The sequence below is a fragment of the Gopherus flavomarginatus genome, chromosome 2 (genome assembly GCF_025201925.1).
Source record: "Gopherus flavomarginatus isolate rGopFla2 chromosome 2, rGopFla2.mat.asm, whole genome shotgun sequence".
Taxonomy (NCBI): domain Eukaryota; kingdom Metazoa; phylum Chordata; order Testudines; family Testudinidae; genus Gopherus; species Gopherus flavomarginatus.
Genome location: NC_066618.1, coordinates 68,144,222 through 68,166,648, shown reverse-complemented (window position 1 = coordinate 68,166,648; position 22,427 = coordinate 68,144,222). Strand labels below are relative to the sequence as shown.

General features: G+C 41.2%; 2 protein-coding genes across 2 annotated transcripts in view; one reads left to right on the top strand and one right to left on the bottom strand.

Annotated features, from left to right (window-relative positions):
- Nucleotides 1-7,440: 7,440 nt before the first annotated feature.
- On the top strand, nt 7,441-11,507 carry LOC127044094 (vitelline membrane outer layer protein 1 homolog). The gene is made up of 3 exons (XM_050938569.1): nt 7,441-8,021; nt 8,113-8,228; nt 10,359-11,507. The coding sequence occupies exons 1-3, from the start codon at nt 7,749-7,751 to the stop codon at nt 10,654-10,656; spliced, it is 687 nt and encodes a 228-aa protein (XP_050794526.1). The 5' UTR covers nt 7,441-7,748; the 3' UTR covers nt 10,657-11,507.
- Nucleotides 11,508-11,621: 114 nt separating this feature from the next.
- Nucleotides 11,622-22,427, bottom strand: part of GALNT15 (polypeptide N-acetylgalactosaminyltransferase 15) — a 37,927-nt gene continuing 27,121 nt past the window's right edge. Inside the window, exons 5-10 of the mRNA XM_050938408.1 lie at nt 22,066-22,183; nt 21,083-21,277; nt 17,604-17,735; nt 16,251-16,352; nt 14,291-14,431; nt 11,622-12,503 (exon numbers count right to left, since the gene is read on the bottom strand). Coding sequence (XP_050794365.1) covers nt 12,357-12,503; nt 14,291-14,431; nt 16,251-16,352; nt 17,604-17,735; nt 21,083-21,277; nt 22,066-22,183 — 835 coding nt within the window. The 3' untranslated portion in view covers nt 11,622-12,356. The remainder of the gene's footprint in view (nt 12,504-14,290; nt 14,432-16,250; nt 16,353-17,603; nt 17,736-21,082; nt 21,278-22,065; nt 22,184-22,427) is intronic.

The following is a 22,427-nucleotide window of genomic DNA, read 5'->3' as shown; positions in this document are numbered from 1 at the left end:
TTTAGTGTCGCTGTGCTTCAGGGCTGGAGAAAGCTCTGCACAAATTTCCTGGAAAGTGGCCATTCGAAAGTTCTGCAGCCACTGCTCGTCATCCCATAACTGCAAAATGATGCAATCCCACCAGTCAGTGCGCGTTTCCTGGGACCAGAAATATGTTCAGCCGCTGCATGGCTGCCAGCATTCTCTGGCTTGCAGCAGGACTGCTCCCAGGACATCGCAATGTTCCGCATGGTAGCTCCTGGCTCAGCTCTGGAAATAGTGCAGATTAAGGTGTGAGGTGTTTGTAATGCTCACAACAAGAGTGCACAGCTCTCTGCATTGATGCAAGCACTGCTAGTGAGGATGCACTCCACCGAGACCGGTGTGCACACGCCCAACTGACTTAATTACTGCAGTGGCTAGATGTCGACTTAAATTAAATGGATTTAATTTTGTAGTGTAGCCATGCCCTGAGTCTCGGGCCATCAGCAGTGGAACTATCTCCGAGAGGAAGTCTACCAAAACCCCTTATTAGCAGCTGATGCAGATGATGAAAGGGTGATGCATTTGGGCAGGTTTGTCCTCATCTGATTTATGCTCCCCTTCCCCCACTACTGCTTTGGCTTTACTTGTTTGGATCTTTTAAATCATTTTCTTTCATATTCTTTGTGTTGGGAATTATCATTTACATTACTTGTTATATGGCACCATAAATGTCCATGGTCTTTTAAAGCTGTTGCCCAGGAAGCTTTCTTTGGTACAGTGGTTTTCCTGAGGGCTATTTGGTTGCCCTGGAGCCAGATTCTTTGGCTGAGATCGGTGGGCCTGTTGAGGCTGGGAGATGTTTATTTCTAGTTTTAATATATTGTATAACATTATTGTAGAGAGTGAGGATGCTGCCTGTTATGTGCCTTATACAATGGGGTCCTACCATGATGTATTGGCTTGTGTACCACCTCTTTCTCCTTACATGAGAAAACCAGACCAGTTCAGTGCTTATTAGTGTGTGATGCTTACATTCTAGTGACTGCCCTGAAAAAAGGATAGTGAGTCTGATTGTTAATGAGTCATTAATAATGACTGTAACAGAGTGTAGGGGCAAGGGGTTAACTATAACTCAGTTTCCCTTCCCTTTGCTTAGGTACTCAGGGAAAGGCTACTTCTTGGAACTCACCGGGAAGAGCATCTAAAATGAGGTTGGCATGGAAGTGCCTTCTCAGCCTCAGCGCTGACCTTCTCTGTTGAGAATATGATACACAACTGAATGTTGACAAACTTTGCAGGCAGCTAGTCAGAGGGTCAGACCCTGCAGCCCTTCTTTGAACAACTAAGGATTCCCATTCAATAGAATGGGACAAATGAAACCCCTCCTCCACAACCACAGAAAGCTGCTTAGCAGTAGAATTGATGTGGTTCTGCCATGCAACGTGGCCTGGATAATGGGGACTGGTGCACAGCTCCATGCCCTGCAGCAGCAAAGAGAGAACGGCTTGTGGCAGAGGCAGGTCAGGAGGATATGCTGGTATATGGGTTCTTCCTTCCCTGGGGGCTGCAAAAGGGCTTGGGGAAACTATTCCAGTTTGTGAGGGGAAGATTCCTCTCCCCAGCACAGCTATTCATGCTAGGCACTGGGCACAGGGTTTGCTCCTTTATTAGTAAAGCCTAGTGAGCAGTTTCGTGTACTGTGCTGCACACCTACCCAGATACAGAAGGAGCATAGATGTGTAATATATTGATTGTCTATGCATGATACCTTTATCCTTCATTAGAACATGTGGGCGATTTCCTCATGTTCAGCCTTGTCTTGAAAGCTGTTATTCCATCTGTTCAGGATTGAAAATAAGAAATGCCATACATACAGGTACACACAGACATTTCATTGTGGTTGATACAGAAGATTACCTTGTTAGAATAATTTAATATGTTTCCCTACAAAACACTCCTTGAGCCTTTTAAGTCCTTTTTGTTTGTTTTCCTGTTAATTTTTCAAGTCTGGGAGTTTCCTAGCTAAAGGACAATTCAATGAAATCAGCAGTTGGAGAAAACATGAAGAACCTATTCTGACTCAATGTTTTAAACTAAGAGGCCCACTTTCATGGTATTATACATAACAGGATTTGATAGCGCTTTCTCAGCCAGAGAAATTCTGGCAGTACATTTGCCACATGAGAGCTCTTACAAAGGGAGAATTTGATAGCATGCTAGGTTAAACCAAGCTTTTCATTCAGAAACAATGACTGCCAGTCCCACACAGATTGCAGCAAGGCCACCCAAATGTAGAATTTCCACTTAGAAAGGCCAGATTCCCCATACTCTTTTGATTTTTGCAACTGTAGCAGGGCTGTGTCCTTGATTTCTTTCCATGCCAAATAAAGCGTCTGCACATTTTGCCTAGTTTGCTCTTGTACTATTTAGGCAGTTATATCAGGAGCACCTGCAAAAATAAAGTGTTCTGGAGAAAGGCTCAGATGGATTGATGGATTAATCATCTCAAGGAACCATGGAATTATCATGCCAGAATTGTAAACAAGTTTCTAAATTGCATTGCAAAGGCAGTTTATTAAGATTAAACAGGCTGGGGCTATTCCGCTCTCTAGGCATGTAAAGCCCTCTGAGAAACAGTTGATATAAAGTACTTTATAAATGATGCTTTGGGCCAAGGTCTGCAGTTACATTTGTATAAATCCTTGGTAACTAAATCTGGAGTAAGTCAAGCTACTTTTATTACATTACTCCAGATTTACACCCATGAAAATAAAAGTAGAATGTTACTCTTAGTCTGTATTTGAAACCGACATAGTTTCACACCAAAAACTAATCCTAAAAACTGTAAAATTAGCTGACCCCTGATCACTGCTCTTAGGTGTTTACAAACAGATGAACTACCCAAGATCAAAGAATAAAGGACATCAGCGGCAAATAGGGAAATTCTGAGTTTCCTGCCTATAACAACTATTCCTAATCTGAATCTGAATGCAGATGCCTATGTGTCAGCTGAAAGAGCAGGTTGGACATGTGGGATAGAAGGGCTCAGATTACCAGTCACTTTTGCAGACAGAAGTCTGTACCTTATACAGGGCCGGTGCAACCATTTAGGCAACCTAGGCAGTTGTCTAGGGTGCTAGGATTTGGGGGGCGCCATTTTCTTCGGCAGCTACCGCGGCAGCCGGATCTTCAGCTGCCCCGGTTGCCGCCGGCATTTAGGCGGAGGGAGCTGGGGCAAGGGAGCACGGGGAGGACCGCCTGCAGCAAGAAAAGTGGGGGCAGCATGCAGGGGAACTCCCCGCTCCAGCTCACCCCTGCCCCACCTCCTCCCCTAGCACGCTTCACTTCTCCCACCTCCCAGGCTTGCGGTGCCTAAGCTGATTGGTGCTGCAAGCCTGGGAGGCGGGAGAAGTGAAGCAGCCACGGCGTGCTTGGGGTACCCGTGCTCATGTGCGGAGCAGGGGTGAGCTGGGGCGGGAGGGGGTGCCTCAGGGTGGAGGGTGGGGGTGGGGAGCTGCTGCAAGGGGGGTGTCTCAGGGCTGGGGACGGAGCTGCCGTGGAGGGGAAGGGGGCGCCTCAGGGTGGGGATGCGGGGGGGGGGGGGGAGGGTGCAAGGTGGAAGTTTCGCCTAGGGCGTGAAACATCCTTGCACTGGTCCTGGCCTTATAACACAACGACATTGTTCTGACTGAGCTCTCCGAAGGTCCTCAGTATTCTTGCTCGATAGTCAGTGCAATGAGTCATTATAGAGTGATACATCCCACAACTGTTGTGACAATAACCTCCAAATGTCTCAGTTCTTTTGACTAGAGTCACCGTTACTTGTAATAACTTGCCATAATGCATCAGAATATTGGCCTCTTTTGATATTTCAGAAGAAAATGACAACTTCTACCCCTAAAAAACATCCAATTCACCTGGCCAGTTGTGCAATGCTATATGGAGCATTGTAGGAAACACCTTTATGCTCTGAAGCATGGTTATGAAGGTCCCCTTTGTTAACTTGCTCTTGGAAATCCCATCATTTTTTCATTACGTAACAGTCCAATGCAAGCCAACCCAAAACTAAGAGAGCAGGTTTTCTTAGCTGTGGCAGAAATCTGTATTGCTCTTGGATATCAATTAATGAACAGTTCTGGGCTCCTCCACTCTTAGCTTTGTGGAATAGAAAAAGGAGCTCTAGTAGGAGAGGTTCTCTAGCTCACTGGAACAAATCACCACGTGCACATCCTGAAGACTGCAGAATGAAAATCCCCTTTAGGGTTGTCTTTCTGATTAGATGAAGAAAGAAGGAATAATGTGCTCTTACTGCATCTGCGTGGGCTGCGTGCCTCTCTGTAGCTTGTGTTAGGCCTGGCCCTTTTGAACAGTTACAGAAATGTAGCTTACTAAAAACAGTCTCTTAAAAATATTCATTGTATTTTTTCCCTAAGAATGAGTAGAAAATCTATCTTCTCCTCTTTGTATTTATAGCAATAACTTATCTTTTGTGTAAACATCATGAGAGAAAACACTAAAGTCCGTGCAGAGAAATATTGCAGCTGTTTAGAAAGAGATTGACTTATTCAGCCTTTGGATGTACTGTGCACTACCCAGGTTCACACCAGATAGAACAGAATATCAATGCTGACGTCTCACATCTGTTCGTTATCATCCTGATTACCTTTCTATATCATCCGGAAGCCTGGCATAATACAGCTTTATGGTGACTAGTATAAATTATAGATCACTTTTTAAAAACGTTGGAGATTATATTTTTGAAAATATATATTGTTGTAATGGGTCACTAGATGGTGCTGTTACACAACATCTGACAAGTACTTTTTCTTCATTTGTGAGGAAATTTTAAACTTGAAAGAAAATGCTGTGTTGGTTTTGGGGCCTGGGTTTCTTTTGGGGAGATGTGGTAAGCAGCAAATGAGTTTTCTCTTGGCTTTAACCTCTAACTACAGTCCATTCTTGAGGCAGAGTTATTTCCTGGAAACTGGGCATTGGTGTGTGGGCTGAGAACCCGGGAAGAGGGTATTGCCCCAGGCTGTCTGTGAGAATCTCTCTTCCAGAACTGGTGTATGTTTGTGTACTCAGGCCACGTCTACACTACAGCATAAAATCGAAATTATTAAAACCGGTTTTATAAAACTGGTTTTATAAAATCGATTTTATGCGTCCACACTAGGGCACATGAATTCGGTGGTGTGCGTCCATGGTCCTAGGCTACCATCGATTTCCGGAGCCGTGCACTCTGGGTAGCTCAGTAAAAGAATGAGACCAATAACTTCGATTTCCGTCCACACTAACCCTAAATCGATATAGTAATATCAATTTTAGGGTTACTCCTCTCGTTGGGGAGGAGTACAGAAATCGATTTTAAGAGCCCTTAAAATCGATTTCAAGTGTCTTGTAGTGTGGACAGGTACAGCGTTAAATCGATTTAACGCTGTTTAAATCGATTTAACGTTGTAGTGTGGACCAGGCCTCAGACACCACACCTCTGATTTCTCCTTCAAAGGCAAGCTAACCTGCAAGGCCTGACATCTACTGCTTGGCTGAGAGGTAACAACATTATATGCAATATCTGTATCCACCTACTCTATAATCATGATGTTAGGAAATAGTTTCTGCACTGTAAGTGTCCAAGATATGTGGTCATTCAGCAAGGTAAAAGTTCCTGAGGTAGACTTTGGGGTGTTTCACAGGTTGTGGTCTCTAGAGGTTAGTTGCTTCAGTGGTTTCACAGACATGGTCAAGCTCCCCCTTGCTGGATACACCCCAGGCTGCTGTATTTGGATCCACACCCTGAATCTCTGTGCTTTTAAGTTCTCCAGGGTCTGGGTAGCTTCCAGGCCTTTCTTTGGCCACTAGACTCACTCCCTGGGCATAGACTCTGCCTGCTCCCTCTTTTTATACATGCGATCCAACAGTCCACCTGCCCTAGCCCCAAGACCAGTATTCAACCCATCCCAATACACACCAGCAGCTTAACCATACCCTCCCTCAGAGCTTCACCCTTGTGGGTACATTAATTATTGTTTAACCCTTCAGGAACATGTATTTGAAGCAAATGGACACAATCTTTGCAGATGGATTTCTAAAACAAAGCACACTTTACTCATAGACAGTACCTAAGATGCACAGGTGTAGGTAAAATAGTAAATCGTCTGTAAACCAGTCTAGGACTTGGGTTTTTTAAATCACTTTTGAATGTTCCTTGGGATTTGGTCAGTGTCCTTTCAAAATTCCAAGTCCCATCTCCTGGACTTCACTCCTTCAGCCCAGGCTTCTCCTCCAGATCATGGAGTCTCCTCGCTGACTCCTGCATCAGCTTTGGCTGGTGTGCCAAACTAAAGGTTCCCTCGTGCCCAGAAAGCCAAACCCCTTTGTCTCCACCCTTGATCTTCTCAGCCTCTGTGTTTTTTAAGGCTTGCACTAACACACATATCTCCTTGTTCCCTTTGGGGAATTTTCCATTCTCTTGTCCTCCATAGATAATCTGGAGAGGACTGATTTTACCTAGGTTTCTGTGATGCCATTGCTCTGCTTGGGCAAGGTCTGTTTGGTTGTTGATGGCCATTAGTGACTATCACATTCAGAGGTAGTTGGCCAGGTCCCACTCCCTCCCTCATTAGCACAACAAATGTGATGGCAGAATATGGTAAAGACTACCATAAGGGCCTAATGCGGTATTGCTAATGCTTGTGAGTTTTGTGCAAGTGACAGGATTTCAGAGGTGTCTGGAGCTCATCTTGTGAGATGCAAGAAGCTCCAGTCCCCTCACAAAGCTCAGCCCCACCAGAAGCCAACAGAGTCTCTCCTCTCCACTTGCCATGCTCACAGGGGAAGGAGGGAGCAAAGAGCTCAACAGCTCAGTGCAACACTGCTCCCTCGTCCCCCCTCTCCTACTGTGAGAACAATGGACAGGGTAGCATTTCTCCTTCTCCTGCTCCTCCTCCTTCCCGTGTAGCACCTGGCCCAGGAAGGGACAGAAGGGGGAGAAAAGGCCCTGGAGCTTACCCCCCATAGCATGGCAAGAGGAGCAGGGACCTGGCTTCAGTCCACCCAGGCATGGGAGAGAGAGTGAAGAACCCCAGGAGGAGTAGAGCACGCTGTGGGAGGCTGAACAGGAGGGATGAGGCTGAATGGATGGGGGCTGAGACTGATGGGGGGATTGGGTGGGGACAGAACTGATGAAAGGACTGGGGATAAGATTAACTGCTAGCCAGAGGATGGCCAGATGTGGTGAGAGATCCTGACCAGGAGGTCCACATCACCTTACCTATTACATTTGGGATTGTGGGCAACATTAATTGTCCCATACAGACTCCGAATGGGCCAGGGCAGTTCAATAGTCAATATTGAAAAAACCCATCATCATCTTTTTTAAACATCTCATGATTTTTGGACCAATCTCAAGATTTTGAGGAGGAGAAGTCTGAATCATGATTTTGGAGTTTGAATCACTGAGGTTGGCAATGCTGATAACCATACACAGAGTTCATAATATCAAATAGCATTCATAATCTGTGCATAGATTGCCATATCATCACAGGTGCCTCCTGAGACAAAACTCCTATTGACTTCAATGGAAGTTATGTTGAAGGACTGTGGGATTTTACTGTGCACTGATGTATTTCATTCAGGGCAGAACCTGAGGGCTGCAGACTTTCCAGATTTAATTTAAAAACACGAGCCAGTAAATTACCATTGCAAAACACATTGTTTGTTCTATTTTCCCATGTGACAATCTTGAACACATTTGTTATTTTAATCAAATTGGCAGAGATAAAATGGGGTATAAAGGACAGAGTACAGAAACTAGTGCTGTGGCTCACACTACTTCATCCAGCTGTTATAAAATGCAAGCGATTCCTATTCTGCTATTGGTTGGCTTAGCCTATGTCTCCCCAGTCTTTGGTAAAAGAGAAATCAGCGCTAATGGCACTTTCTCCAACAGACAGTATTACAGCTCAATAAATGTGAGTAATGGAGGCCCTTGGGGCACTTGGACATGGATTGATATGTGCCCAGAACATTTCTATGCTATGGGATATAGTGTAAAGGTAACTGAACCTGATTACTTTATCCATACCCTTGTCAGAGCTATAGGTTCTTATCGTGTTAATGATCTTACTGTATTTCTGTATATTTTAGACGGAGGAGTATGGAGGAGCTAGTGATGACACTGCACTAAATGGGATCCGTTTATTTTGCATAAAAATCAACAGTACGAGTAGTGTTGTCTATACTATTGAATCTGATTCTGGAAAGTAAGTTTAGTGGTACTTCAATCTTTTCTATTTCATTTGATCTAGTAAACCAGATGAGGAGGAACCTGAGCACTTGTAGCACTGTCAAGCAGAGTGCAGCCTGTTATTTCCTCCGGGTTGTTCTTTTTAAGTGTTTACGCTAGGAATATAATTGTTTACCACTGCCGAGGAAGCGGCCAAGTTATTGTCTGTGTTACACCAGTGTAGCCCAATGAATTTGGCTCAATGTATTAATTATGCATGATTTGCAAAATTCAGAGAAAAAAGACTACAATTTAAATAGCAGACATTGCTTGTATTGTGTTTGAATTTCTTACCTTTTGCTCCAGATCTTTAAAGTTAAAACTGACACCTCATCCTCACTTGAATATTTGGTCTCTACAATTTTCTTGTAACAACTTGTGTTATAGGGACATAGTTAATCTGGAATCTAGTCACTTTAAAAATAACAACGTAAAAGTAATTCCAGGTACTTTACCTGCTGCTGAGGCCAAAATTTTGGCAATCACATTTCCCTGTTTTTATATATATATATTTTCCCCCCACCTTGTTGTGTAGAAGTTCTGCACAGGCAAGGGAAATGAAGTCACTAAGCCCTGACACTGCAATCAGATCTATTAGCGTAGACCTTTCCACCCCAATGGGGCACTGCATAAGTGGAGGGGTCCAGCTAATAGATCTGATTACAGGATCAGGACCTGACTGACTTCAGAAGGGAAACAGCAAATGTGACTATACACAGAGTTCTGCCAAATACACAAAGGAAAAGAAACAGGAAAAAAAAAAAAGAGAGAAAAATTTCCCCTTCAATTTTCAGTTACAATAGTCTTTGACATTACTAGTAATGGTAGTAGGGAAATGTTCAGACAGAAATGTGATTATTTTTAAACTGATGATGTCTCCTTAAGGGCCAAGTTATCAGTTTCAACTTTGAATGCCTCACCCCCTATCAGTTTGTATCAATGTCTTTATGTAATGTAAAGAGTTTGTTTTTTAAATTTAATTTGTGTATGAAAGGATCTGTGGGTCACTGATACATATGGCTCGGCCATTTATTGGGTTTATATTACCTGATGGAACTGCCATACTAGATCAGACTCAAGGTCCATTTAGTGTGCAATAGCCTCTCCCTACAGTGACCAGCACTAGGTGCTTCAGAAGACATGCAATGATCCTTCAGCAGGCAGATGGGAGACTGCACTCTGCATGGGGCAGATAGTTCAGTGGTTCAAGCATTGGCTTGCTAAACTCAGGGTTGTGAGTTCAATCCTTGAGGGGGCCACTTAGGGATCTGGGGCAAAATCAGTATTTGGTCCTGCTACTGAAGGCAGGGGGCCAGACTCAATGACCTTTCAAGGTCCCTTCCAGTCCTAGGAGATAGGATATCTCCTTTAATTTAGGTCTAATCCTAGTTTCTGATAGTTAGAGATTGGCCTGAGTCCTGAAGCACAAGGTTTAATATCCCTTCCAAAATGTTTGTTGACATTAATTATGAACACTCGAGATAGTCTTAATATTCATGTAAATAACAAAGTTTTAAAGTGTGGACATAACATAAATCCAGATTTTGAAGTATGGGTATAATTTTTTTCCAGGCACACACTTACAATTATTGCAGGCAACAAAGAGTAAACTCCAAGCTATTTTTAATTGCTATTAAGAAACATATTCTCCTCTTACTTCCACTGATGTGAATGGATTTACTTTAAGGCTTTTTTCTGGTGTGCATGTATCTATAGTGAATCTTGCTTTCTCAGGTTTTCTTGAGTTTGATACATACACTGTGAACAGGACATTCACATTTCTTCAGTTTTGTTCCAACTTTTTCCTGCCCTCAAACAGGAAAAGCTCCTTGCTGCTTTGTGATAAGTTCAACCTGCCGTGATTGTGCTGTCACTTTATTTTTGGAATGTAAGCTCTGGGTTGAAGGAATGGTATCCCCTGAGTATTCTGCAGAGTCCAAACACAGCTGGTGTTCAACACATAATAAATAACACATTCAAAATAATTCAGAAAAATCTGGCATACTTCCCATTTTAAAAATTGATCAGACTGGATTAAACTAACATTTCACTGGCATTTATGCAACAAGAAGAGAAAAATATATTGAAATTGTCTTTCTCCTCCTAGGTTTGGGCAATGGTCAGGAATCACTTGGTGTCCAACAGGGTTCCTAACAGCCTTTCAGCTGAAAGTTGAAGTTCCACAAGGAATTTTAGATGATACAGCTGCTAACAATATCAAATTCCGCTGTAGCAGTGGTGCTGTCATAGAAGGAACAGGCGGTAGCTTTGGGGATTATGGTGGATGGAGTAATGCCTGCACAAGAGTTGGAATTTGTGGCATTGAAACCAAACAGGACCCATACCATAATGTTTTTGTTGATGACACAGCACTCAATGATGCTCGTTTCTTCTGTTGTGACTGATTTCTATTGTGGAATGTTATTTTCTGGGATTTCCCAAAGGCTGACACCTGGCTTGTTCTGAGCAGAACATTCTGTTATTTTCAGCCTTGTGCCAAGCCCCACTGCAAAGTCAATTAGCTCTAAATCTTAGTAAAAGTAACATTTTCTGTCTCTTTTTAAAAAGTCAGCAATAAATTAGGTTTCAATAGCGATGCGCTGCTCCCTTAATGACTGTATGAAAGCTGTGATTGATTGATATGGAAATGAATTGTGAGCCAATCTAAAGGAAAGCCAGGTAATTAGGAAAAGGATCCATCCTGCAATCACCTCTCTGTCTTGCCAAGCTTCTCCCCCTCCTATTTTGGAAGCACCTGAAGGTTTCAGCCCTATTTGATTTCATTCCTAATTTAAGGACTCCAGATAAAGTGTTCATGCAAGTCAGACTGTCTGACACAGGGAGCCTGACACTATATTCCTCATATTATAATAATTGCTGTTAACTTCAGTGGGAGACTTTAGGTCAGAAGGGATGCATGATCACACTCCCAGTAAAAGAACCTTGCTGAGTTACTTCTGAGGATCATCTATGAGACCCATGGTGAGTAAGGGGCTATAGGAATCCTCTTGTGTAGGGTCAACAATGTCAACACTCTTATTCTTTAAAGTAACTAGCAGATGATGCAGGAAAAGGAAGCAGACACCAATATGTTCTTCTTATGTAGCTATAAAGTCTTGTGCAGCTAAAGTCCTTTCATTTTCTGCTTTCAACTGGAAGTTTTACAACTTGAGTGATACTTTGCTTTAGTACATTAATTCATCTCAATATTTTATTAGCCAAAATTGAATGCCTCCAATAAATTACATGTCAAAATACATGTTGTTTGCGAGATTTTTTTCTCCTAAATCTTTCGTACTCTGCTCTTATTGAGTGTCCTGAAGCCTACTACTAGAAAGTTTGCTGACAAGCAGTTATTAAAACCCATTGTACATCTATTCATTTCTTTGGAGTCATTGTCCCATCCAATTTAGATTGTGGATTAAGGCAGAAAGAGACAATGGGCCAAAGACAGAGAGCCTGGTTGTACTCGCATTGACGTCAATGAGAATTTTTAACAAGAATAAGATGTAACCCAATTTTGTGCTAATTCACACACACTGTGCAATCTCACTGAGTGGGGTATTTGTTTCAGTGTATTTGGAATGGAATATATTAACTATTTCTTACAAAAGTAATTATGTTCTACTTTAATAGATATAAAACCTACTTTGTTTTGTATGGGTCAAGTGCACTGTACAGCTTGGCTAAACTCTCATCCTAACAAGGCAGACTTCCTTTGAGAGAGTTTCTAAAGTTTCACAAAGATTCATCTTCCTGTTTTCTTAGAAGTTTTAGAAGAGAGACCCTTTGGCAATTAGTCTTCCAAGTTTCCTTAAAAGGCGAAACTTCTTGTCTTCTGCAGCAGTAGAGCTGCAGAGTCATTACTGATACTCACAGTACTTTTATTCTCTGGTTGAAGAGAACAAATAGTAATTTTTAGCTTGAGTTGGTTAAACCAGAAGCCTGCTGCAATTCCTTGAGCAAGACTTTCCAAGCAAGATCTTTCTATCTTCTCCTGAAGATCTTGGCAGATACACACAACTTTCTTTTGTATGCAGGAATCTGTGTGTCTTGAATCCCAAATGAAAGTGACCGTGAGACAGTCTTCACATAGACCTGTCAGTCATCTCTCATCTAGCACATGTGAGTGATCAAATTGCCACAGCTGATTCTCATTCTTGTTACATACATGTAAGGATAAGTCCTTCTCAGCTTCACTCTTCACTGCCTCTAGACATTTACCAGAAAGGATGTGAACAATCATTCCACCCTACAAAAAGACAAAAAAGGGGCAGAAGGAATGGAGAAAAAGTAAAGGACTTTCAATACAGATCAGAATGTGTATTTTAAACTTCTAACAAAGAACTTCAATCAGTAGAGATTGACGATTGTTTGTTTGGAGTAGTACTTTAAATTTAAAGATTACTGTAAAAGCCTTAGGTTTGATCTTGAAAGGTGGTGAGTACCCATAATTCCTGTTGAGCCAATGGGAGTTGTACATACTCAGCACCTATTAAGATTAGCCCTTCCCCCAGTGCCTTCTGCTTTTTAGAGGGTAAATATTGTCCCCAGCATAAATTGCTGGGCTGTGTCGTGCCAAGACTAACCTAGTCCAATGCTGGGGAAAGTGAATCCTCCCCTTGGGAAGTAGAGTGGTAGCAGGATTGCCCCATAACTGCAATGATAATAGACTTAGAGCTGTAGTACCCGTGTGACTGCCATGCACCTGTTCTGTGTGTGGAATAACTGGAATTTCATCGAGTCAGAGTTTAAGGCCAGGAGGGACCACCGGATTATCTAGTCTAACCTTGTGTGTATCCCAGGCCACCAACATCACCCAGCATATGCACACTAAACCCAACAACTGAAATTAGACCAAAGTATTACAGTCCACAGAGGACTAGACTATGATGTGCCCCTGGGAGAGAACAGGTGGGAACGACATGCACCAGTGCCCGAGGCTCCTGTAGTGGCAAGGAAATGATTAGATGAGATACACTCAGATAATCCTGGCAAGTGACTCTCAGTCACATGCTGCAGAAGAAGATGAAAAAGCCCCAAGCTCACCACCAATCTGACCTGGGGGAAATTCCTTCCCGACTCCACAAATGGTGGTCAGTTAGACCTTGAGCACATGAGCAAGAACCAGCCAGCCAAGCACCTGAGACAGAGAATACATGATGCCACCTCAGAGCCCTCTCCCACCCTGTCCAGTGTTCAATTTCCAGCCATGGGCATCTCTGATGTTCCACAGGAAGGAGACAAAAAATCCAAAACAGAATACATTGGTAGCGGTAGGGGAATCCCTTCCTGACCGCTGCAGATAGCTGTCTGAAGCCTAGACACACGAGCTTCTAAGAACATGAGACATAAACTGTGAGTCCCAGGGCTGCTGAGCCCTGCCCCCTACCATGACAAGCAACCCATCATACAATCCCACTCATAAATCTGTCTAGATCTCTTTTAACACTTTGTTCTAAATATTGTCCTGGAACCTTACAATTTTGCATGCTGCAGATAATTTCCTACCTTGCTGGGTGAATTCCACTGAATAATATTGAATTCTTATAGAAGGAGATACTCCTATACAGCAGTGAAGGGGGAATTTTAAGGCCGTACCCTACTCCCAAAAGAGATCTAATTCAAGCCAAACAAGAGGTTAACCCCCTCTTCAAGTGCTCCCAGAATCTGTGTCCTCTCACACCTCTCCCTGCCTGTATAACAGGACTGTACATGGTCCTTTGTGCCTGCAGAAGTGGGGTGGGGTTTGCCCTTAGGTTAATTTCATAATCACTGGTTCATATATTCCAGGATCCTCTGTAAAATAAATAGGTTAGTCTAGAACAGCAAAAATCTAGAGCATGAAGTTCTACAGAATGGTTGCTTTAACTCTTTTTCTTAACTAAATTTATATGAGGAAGTTGGTGTGAATAGGACAAATAGCTTCACAGTACCTTGGATGCAAACTATGATGCAGTGAAACCACACTCCAAAACTTCCCCACAACTTTTGAACTGTTTTCAGTTAGCCTAGCTTCAAGACAAAATTGCTACACACCTCCTGGACATCCCATTGTTGCTGGTTATTTTCTGTCTCTTGTGTACAGTTTTGAAGGATAACCTTCTCATGTCTGACATCAAAGCAAAACTGCAGAGTGGAACCAAACCGGATTTCCTTCATACTGTTATATTCAAAATGCTAGAAAAGGAAGGGTTTGTTTGCGTTAATAAAGTTGAAGAACATTCCAATTCATTTTTAGTTGCTAGTATCCGAAATCATTTCCTGTCTGTTAACATAGAACTCCAAGATGAATGAAGGAGACACAATAGGCCTGATCCTGCAAACCTATCCTCTTACAAATGGTCCTTGCATGACTACTTTCCTGGGACTATTTCCATAAGTAAAGGTTTTTAGGATTGGATAATATGTATAAAATAGGTGCAGAATATAACATTTGTAGGCAATATATTTATTTATTTATTTATTTAAAGGTACTCCAGCTGGTGGGACATTCCCAGACATCAGAATATGGGAAAAATCCATTTCTGTTATTCTAGAGTTGATATATTTGTGCCCTAAACTTCCTAGTCTTCCATTTCCCCAGATGCTACTGAAAATAATAAATAATCACTTTGTACTCATAGGCTCAATCCGGATGTGCTGGACAGTTTGAACTCCCACTGAGTTTATTCTCAGCATTCAAAAAGAGAGATGAATTTAAATGTTCAGGAGGAAAACATCTATCTTTGAGTCAATCAGGAAGCAGAACTTTTGCAAACCAATCAGGATGCAAATATTTGCATATACAATCCTATATTTCTTGAGCTTCCAAAACTTCCTCTATCTTTAATGGGAGTTTTGGATGTATAAGGATCAGAGCATAGAGTTCTAATTGTTTAACATTATTCCAGAACTCAGCGTTGTTGACTGACCTCTATGGAGATAAAAAGTAAAGAACTCATTTTTAGCTTAATGTAAACCAGGCTTTCATTTTTGCATCCACAAATCTCTGGACAGAAACACTTTAGTTAATGTAGATGTCTGAGCGTGCTTGCAGATCAAATACTTAAATATCTAAATGACCTAAAATGTACAAACAATTTCAGGTGAAAAACAGTAGCCTGCTTTCAATATCTGTCATGGAAATTGAACAGACATATCCTAGGTGTGTTGCTGGTTAAATTACACTTTGCATATTAGATGGTTGAAGGGGAAATCATTTTTAAAAGAGGGGCGGAATGCAGTAAAGCTGTCACAATGCTGGTTGTATTTTCATTAGACAAAGACTGCTTAGTGAGATTTCATTTGAATGAATTAATATTTTTACTGTATTGTAAATCATTGCTTTAAATTATTGTAGTCAAGCAGTGTGCTAAGTAACCATTCTGTTTTATTACCTAAAAGATGATTTTTCCCTTTAAGTTTCCAAAAACTGATTGAAAAAATAACAGGCAAGATCATGAAAATCTTGACATTTACCATTTGCAATAATTCAATATGCTGCAGTATTTGTTCTGTCTCAGTCCAGTCATATACATTTCTCATTTTTAGTACAGGGAATACTGAAAATATCATGAGGTAGTAGTGTGGTGAACCTCAATATTTTAATAGTGTCCAGTGCAGATGAACTGATTCCCAAATGGAACAAAAAAACATATTTTTTGGATGGGACAAAATCAGCAAGACATATTGTTGCAGTAATTTAGCTGCTCATCATTTAGCCCCTGATTCAAGAAAGTACATAAGCATGTGTTTAACTTTAAGCATGCATCCGACGAAGTGGGTATTCACCCACGAAAGCTCATGCTCCAGTACGTCTGTTAGTCTATAAGGTGTCACAGGACTCTTTGCTGCTTTGTACAGATCCAGACTAACACGGCTACCGCTCTGATACTTTAAGCACGAGTACTCTTATTGAAGACAATGCTTAAAGTTGGTTAGGGACTAGCTTAAATACCTCTCTGTATCTGGGCCTTAAATTTGATGCCAGTACACACAAGCTTTAAATATACAATACCTGGTTAATATTGTCACTACAAGGAAACAGCTCAATAAGACCTTCTGCAGCATCCCAGGCAGATCTGTAATCTGCGCAGAAACCAACACCAGTGTTGTACAGCTGCAAATAAATATTTATACTGAAATAAAGTACAATCAGTTAAAAAGGAAACATTTTTAAATTAACTTTTAATGTTGCTTGGATTGTATCCTTTTTATTGTACATGCTTTGGCTAATTATTCAGCAGGTAGAGTCCTTTCATTCATGGGCAAGATCAAACAGACTCGCATATGGAGTGAAACTGAGCCTTGACAGTAGAGTGACACAAGAGATCATGCTATTTGGCAAAGTTAACGTTAAACCTTCAGGTTATAATTAGTTGAACCCGGTTGAACTTTTTCCAACAATTTTTTTTATGGAAAATTGGGTTTTTGAGAAAATTAAAATTTTTACAGAAACTTTCTGTATTCCCTGAAAATGTTTGATGTTTTTGTCAGAAAAACTGAACACCCAAAACTCTCCAAATGTTTGGCTTGGGTGTTTTAGTTTTCAACAGAAGGTCACAATTTTCCACACAAAAACCTATTTTCTGATGAGCTCTAATAATTGCCCTGTTTGTGTATACAGTACTGAATTTAATACAATAGTCACAAGAATGTTTTCAGTATAATGACCATTACTACATATGCTGGTATGTTGTGACAAACGTGGAATTATATATCATGCTATACAATATGAGGATAGTAGTATATTACATTACAGTTTCTGAATCTATCAAGCGGAATGCTAGGGCTACGTCTACACTCTGAGCTCAGGATGAGATCCCCTGCTCATGTACCATACTCGCTCTCACTCTCATTGAGGCACAGCTAAGCCTTTTCACATTGGGTCAAATTCTGAGATCCTTACACAGTACTTAGTCTTTTCTTGGGCAAATTCTCATTAATGTCAATAGGAACTGTCCTGAGAAAGAACTGAATAGAAACTAAGAGTCTCAGGATTTGGCTCATAAAACAGTTTTATTAAATGTGTGTTTTAATAAGTTATACTTATTAAATATGAAATCCTATAACTTTTGGGGAGGCAGCATGAGCTAGGGAATAGGGTACTGGACTGGGAGTCAGGAGAAGTGGGTTCACTTCCTGAGTTGGTACTTGTGTGATATTGGGCAAGTCACTTTACTTCTCTGTGCCTTTGTTTTCCCTTCAATTCTTTATCTGCCTTGTCTATTTAGATTGTAAACTTTCCAGGGCAGGGACTGTCTCTTACTATATGTTTGTACAGTACCTAGCACAACAGGATTCTGATCTCAGTTGGGGTCTCTAGGTACTCCAGTAATACAAATAATAATAATAATAATTTCCCTCTTACCTTGCCAGAGAATCTTGGTTTGTACTCTGGTGGGTGGAGTTCGGGGTATACGTTTGATATAAACCAATGAAATTTTCTACAGCCTAGTCGCTTTTGCAGCTGAAGGCGCTCGTTGCAATCTGGCTTCTCAGCCTTATATGAGAAAGCATAGGTCAATTGAATGGATAGTAAACAAGTACAAATATATTTGTTTTTGAGAAGCTGGAAAAGAAATATGCTGCCCAGGGAGGGCTCAGTTCTGCCACCCCTTATATACAGCAAGTTACAGTTAGTGTCGTGTCTCTTGTATGCGTTACACAAATGAGAAAGACGACTTCTACACCCCCTGTAAATTTATACTAAAAATAATATTTAGTCTGGAGTGGGAAGGGGATTGAGAGTCTCAAAGATGAGACATGGAGTGGGAATAAGGATTTTCATCATCCATAACAAATGTAATTATCTTACAAAATCAATAATTCTGTACCCTCTTTTTAACAAAAAACAAATTCTACACTAACTGCACTGAAACCAATGGAGCTGTAAGAATTTGGATTATTGATTGCCATTTAATGCCCTGGCTTTAACAGACCAAAATCTGCTCTTACTTACATCCCCCTGCAGTGTGGGTAAATGAGCTTAGAAGTTGGTCTAACATATGCAGTAATGCTGATCAAATTATATATGATTTGATTATTTTCTCCATCAATTTCTCATCATATTATGTGAATAATTTGATTCTGCAGATGCTCTGTGGGCAGGAACCATCATTTTGTTTTGTGTTTGTACAGTGGCCAGCACAGTGGTGTCCTGGTCTAAATACTTTTCAAAGTCGGACCTCTCGTAGTTCTTAGCAACCTATTGCAACCTTCTGGCCAGTGATTTACTTATTTCTTCAGATTTTTAAAATTCAGCTCTTGGCACCCACCTGTTGCTTTGAGTGCCTATGCCATACATTAAAGATTGCAACATAAACAAGACTGCCCATAAATATATTCCCCTCAGGCCACCCACTCCTCAGTTGCCTTCGGGTTCATCTTATCTGATAGCAATACTGATGGGACCAAATTATGGGTGCCCCAAGGAGGAGGCCATCAGAAGGAGGAGGAAGTCCATTCTCCCAGTACACCCATGAAGGAGGCAGCTATAATTTGGCTGCTTGTGTTCTGAGGCCTTATCTAGACTAGGATTTGGAAGGTGTTAGCTAACCTGTATTAACAGCCTAGTGTAGACAAGGCAGCGTGTCTTTAACATGTGTTTAACTTGTTGATTTACTCGAGCCTTTAATATTAAACATTGAACATTTGCAGCATGTCCAGAAAGCTTACAAGACTGGGTTCTGGCAGACCAAGTGAAGGAGTAAGTTCCAAAACCAAGGATCTCTCATGGAGAATATGCTGCTAGCAGCTCCCTGTCATTTATACTGAGGGAGCTCCAACCGGAATGCCTCTGCTAATCCCATCTCTAGCAGTAAATCACAGGGGATTTGTCTCATTAATACCAGTCCAGCAACTCAAATCACTAACTCAAAAGTATCAGGGTCACTCAGACCCATCACTCAAGAGATCTCCAGTGAATCATAGAAATCAACCGGGAGTAAAATTTATCTGTGGGTTCCCTAAAACGGGACAGTACACCTGAGAATTACTGGGGTCTAGGAAGCAGATGTCAGCCAGGTCATTTTGTTGTATTAATTACAGTTTAGATTTGGCACTGGAGGCAGAACTCTGGAGAATACCGTGAAGCAGGTCACTCTCTAGCCCAAACAATCTGAGATGAAATTGTGGTTATAAGTTTAAACAAACAGAATTAGCTAAAAAATTGAAAGTGAAAAGATTTATTCATCAATATTAATGTTCATGCCATAGACATCCTGGGCAGAATACAGCTCAGTCCCAGAAAAAATGTATAAAGCAATCTAAATTGGGGTTATATTTTTTTAAAATTACTTAGTAGGAGTCAATGTTCAGCTAATATTCCCTGGATTTTTCAAGGGCCAGTAGATGGCCCTATTTACCATATTAATTCACCAAATCACTAAGGGACAAGACTATTATGATGATTGCAAGTAAATGCACTGGAAATTATTTCATGCATTGCCTTTATGGATTAAAACACTATGCTATGCTGACACAAAAATACTGTATGTGGAAGAAGGTAATAGATTAATATTATGTTAGCTGAACATGAATATTATTTGAGGGTATTTCATATTTGTGAGGTAATAACAGTAACCTGGACAAAATAAACTCTGAGGCCAAAGGCAAAGGTTTTGATAGCAAATAAACTGCAACACTGAAGGCTGAAGGGTTTACTAGCTCAGGATAAAGTTATTACCCAGTTAACAAGAAACACCTTCAGTTAATTATTAAATGAAATAAGAAACCAGTCATTGATCTCTGCAGACCTGGGCTCACATTCTCCTCTCAGTTACATTGCTAGCTCATTGACTCAAAGAAACTGCAGGAGTATAAATTAGATGCTAATTTGGCCAATGGAGTTCAAGTCCTGCAATACAAGTAACAAGAGAAAAATCGGATGAAAAAAATTAGTTTGATACAGTCTCAAACTTGTCATAAAATTTAACATAATTTAGGCAACTCAGGCCTGCAGCAACTGGGGTTTGGCAGGATTGAAATGCAGTGCCAAAATAGTTTGAGGAAACTCATACAGTGCTAAGTGCCAACCCACATGCTGCCTAGCTGTATCATTCTCATCAGTCTTCAGTTTTGTAAGCACAGCATTTTAAAATTAATGACATCTCTCCTTTACTGAGTCTATTTTTTCACCTGCTTGCTATAACTGCTCAAACTTCTGCCCTACCAGGGAGTGGAAAAGGTTGCTGGTATAATGAAATGTACCAAAGCCAAAGAAATAGGGCTAGCAGCAGCATTGTCAACAACTCTGCTGTTTAGATTTTAAGAAACATATGTTTGGGTATATGACACATTTCAATCACAGTGCTGAACCCAAACAGCCACCAGCTAAATTGTGGTTGTGGAGCATGCTGAGTCACTCCAGGAAGATTTGTGAGTAGTGATGCTTTGCCATTCCGGTTCCATACCCTAAATGTAAGACAGAATGGCAGCTAGTATCCAATCCTCTTTTCAACGCATCCTTATGACTCCTCAAATGAAAATCTAATTGGGGTATAGTGATTGGGGTGTTTGTTGCTCTTGGAACTTTTCTGCTATCTTCCTGTGTCCTTCACTCTACTTTTGGGAGAATACAGCCAATTTCTTCTGGACAACCATGAGCTTAACAGGATGTCACCTTTTCAGTGAGTGTTATACCTTAATAAACACTTTCCTAAATCTGGTGTACTGGGTGTCTGTTTTTCTGCAGACAAAATTATTTCCCTCTGGAAGTGGCTAAACAATACGTGGGATGTTAACAGGCAGCATTAATCAGCTACAAAAAGAAAAACTCTCTTCCCCTTCCCCAAATGGTAAGGATTTACTTTACTCCCTCTTGAGATGGAACATCACTTATGTCTTTACTTTACTAATTAGGAAAGCCGCTGTGTCATGCTTGTAGAAAATCTCTTTAAAAGAATCCAGCCAAGTCTCTGCTATTCGGATTTTGTTCCTCACTGCAGCCTCTTCATTAGGAAAAGTGTGCGGGATACGATTTCGATAAATGTGCCCCACCCGTGAGCATGGAAGGATTTCAACAGAACCACCACAGAGCCATGCCTGCAACACAGATGAAGACAAAAAGGGGTCTAACATGGTGTATCCGCTATGCAGGCAATACATCACCATCAACACCATTTAGCAAATGGTAAGTAACCTAGGTGTGCAAAGCAAGGTGAAATAGAGACTGACACGAGTAAAAATCTGTTCTGGCTAGTAGCCTTCTGGGTTCATTTTATCTGATAGCAAGACTGAGGGGGCCAAAATATGGGTGCCCCAAGGAGGAGGTCATCAGAAGGAGGAGGAAGTCCATTCTCCCAGTACATCCATGAAGGAGGCAGCTATAATTTGGCTGCTTGTGTTCTGAGGCCTTATCTAGACTAGGATTTGGAAGGTGTTAGCTAACCTGTATTAACAGCCTAGTGTAGACAAGGCAGCTTGTCTTTAACATGTGTTTAACTTGTTGATTTACTCGAGCCTTTAACATTAAACATGCGTTAAAGACACACTGCTTTGTTCATTCTGGTTGTTAAGATTCTGCAACTAACACTTTCCAAATACTACATACATGCTAGGGTTCATTTGCAAAATGCAACTTTCAGAAGGTGCTAAAAATATTGTCCTTTCATGAGGTGAGGGTCAGCCAATGAGACTTAGTGGTTCTGTGTGTTGTCACTTGACGTCTTGCTGGAGAACTTTAGGGGTAGATTTCTATGAGAAAACAGAAATTTCTCTCCACCTGATGCAGTTTTCTACTCAGTTTTTATTTTCTAAGTTGCCTCCGGGCTCTTAAATATTGCTCTCTTCAACACACAATAGTTACTTGACGTTTCTCTTCAGATTCTTACCCTTATAGATAATTCTAGGTTTTCTGCCCCCCACAGAGTCATGTCGGAATCATAAGCGCCAATATTTTGGAAGTAATGTCGGTCCATTGCCACTACTCCACCAGGCACCACAGGACTTCTAGACAGAGCACAGTTTAAAAGTGAATCTTGCTGCAATCTAGGATGGAGAGTTAAATAGAGAATGAGATTTACTCTGATCACGGAGAGGTCTCTGTAAAACAATGCATGATCCTGTGGTGGACCTTGCTATCACTGAGAGGGTGGCAGGTAAATTTTAAAGTGTCAGCTGTGTTTCTAGTTTAAAAGGGATGTGTGTGTGTGTGTGTGTGTGTGTTGCTTTCCACTTTCTGAGTGGTGGCAGA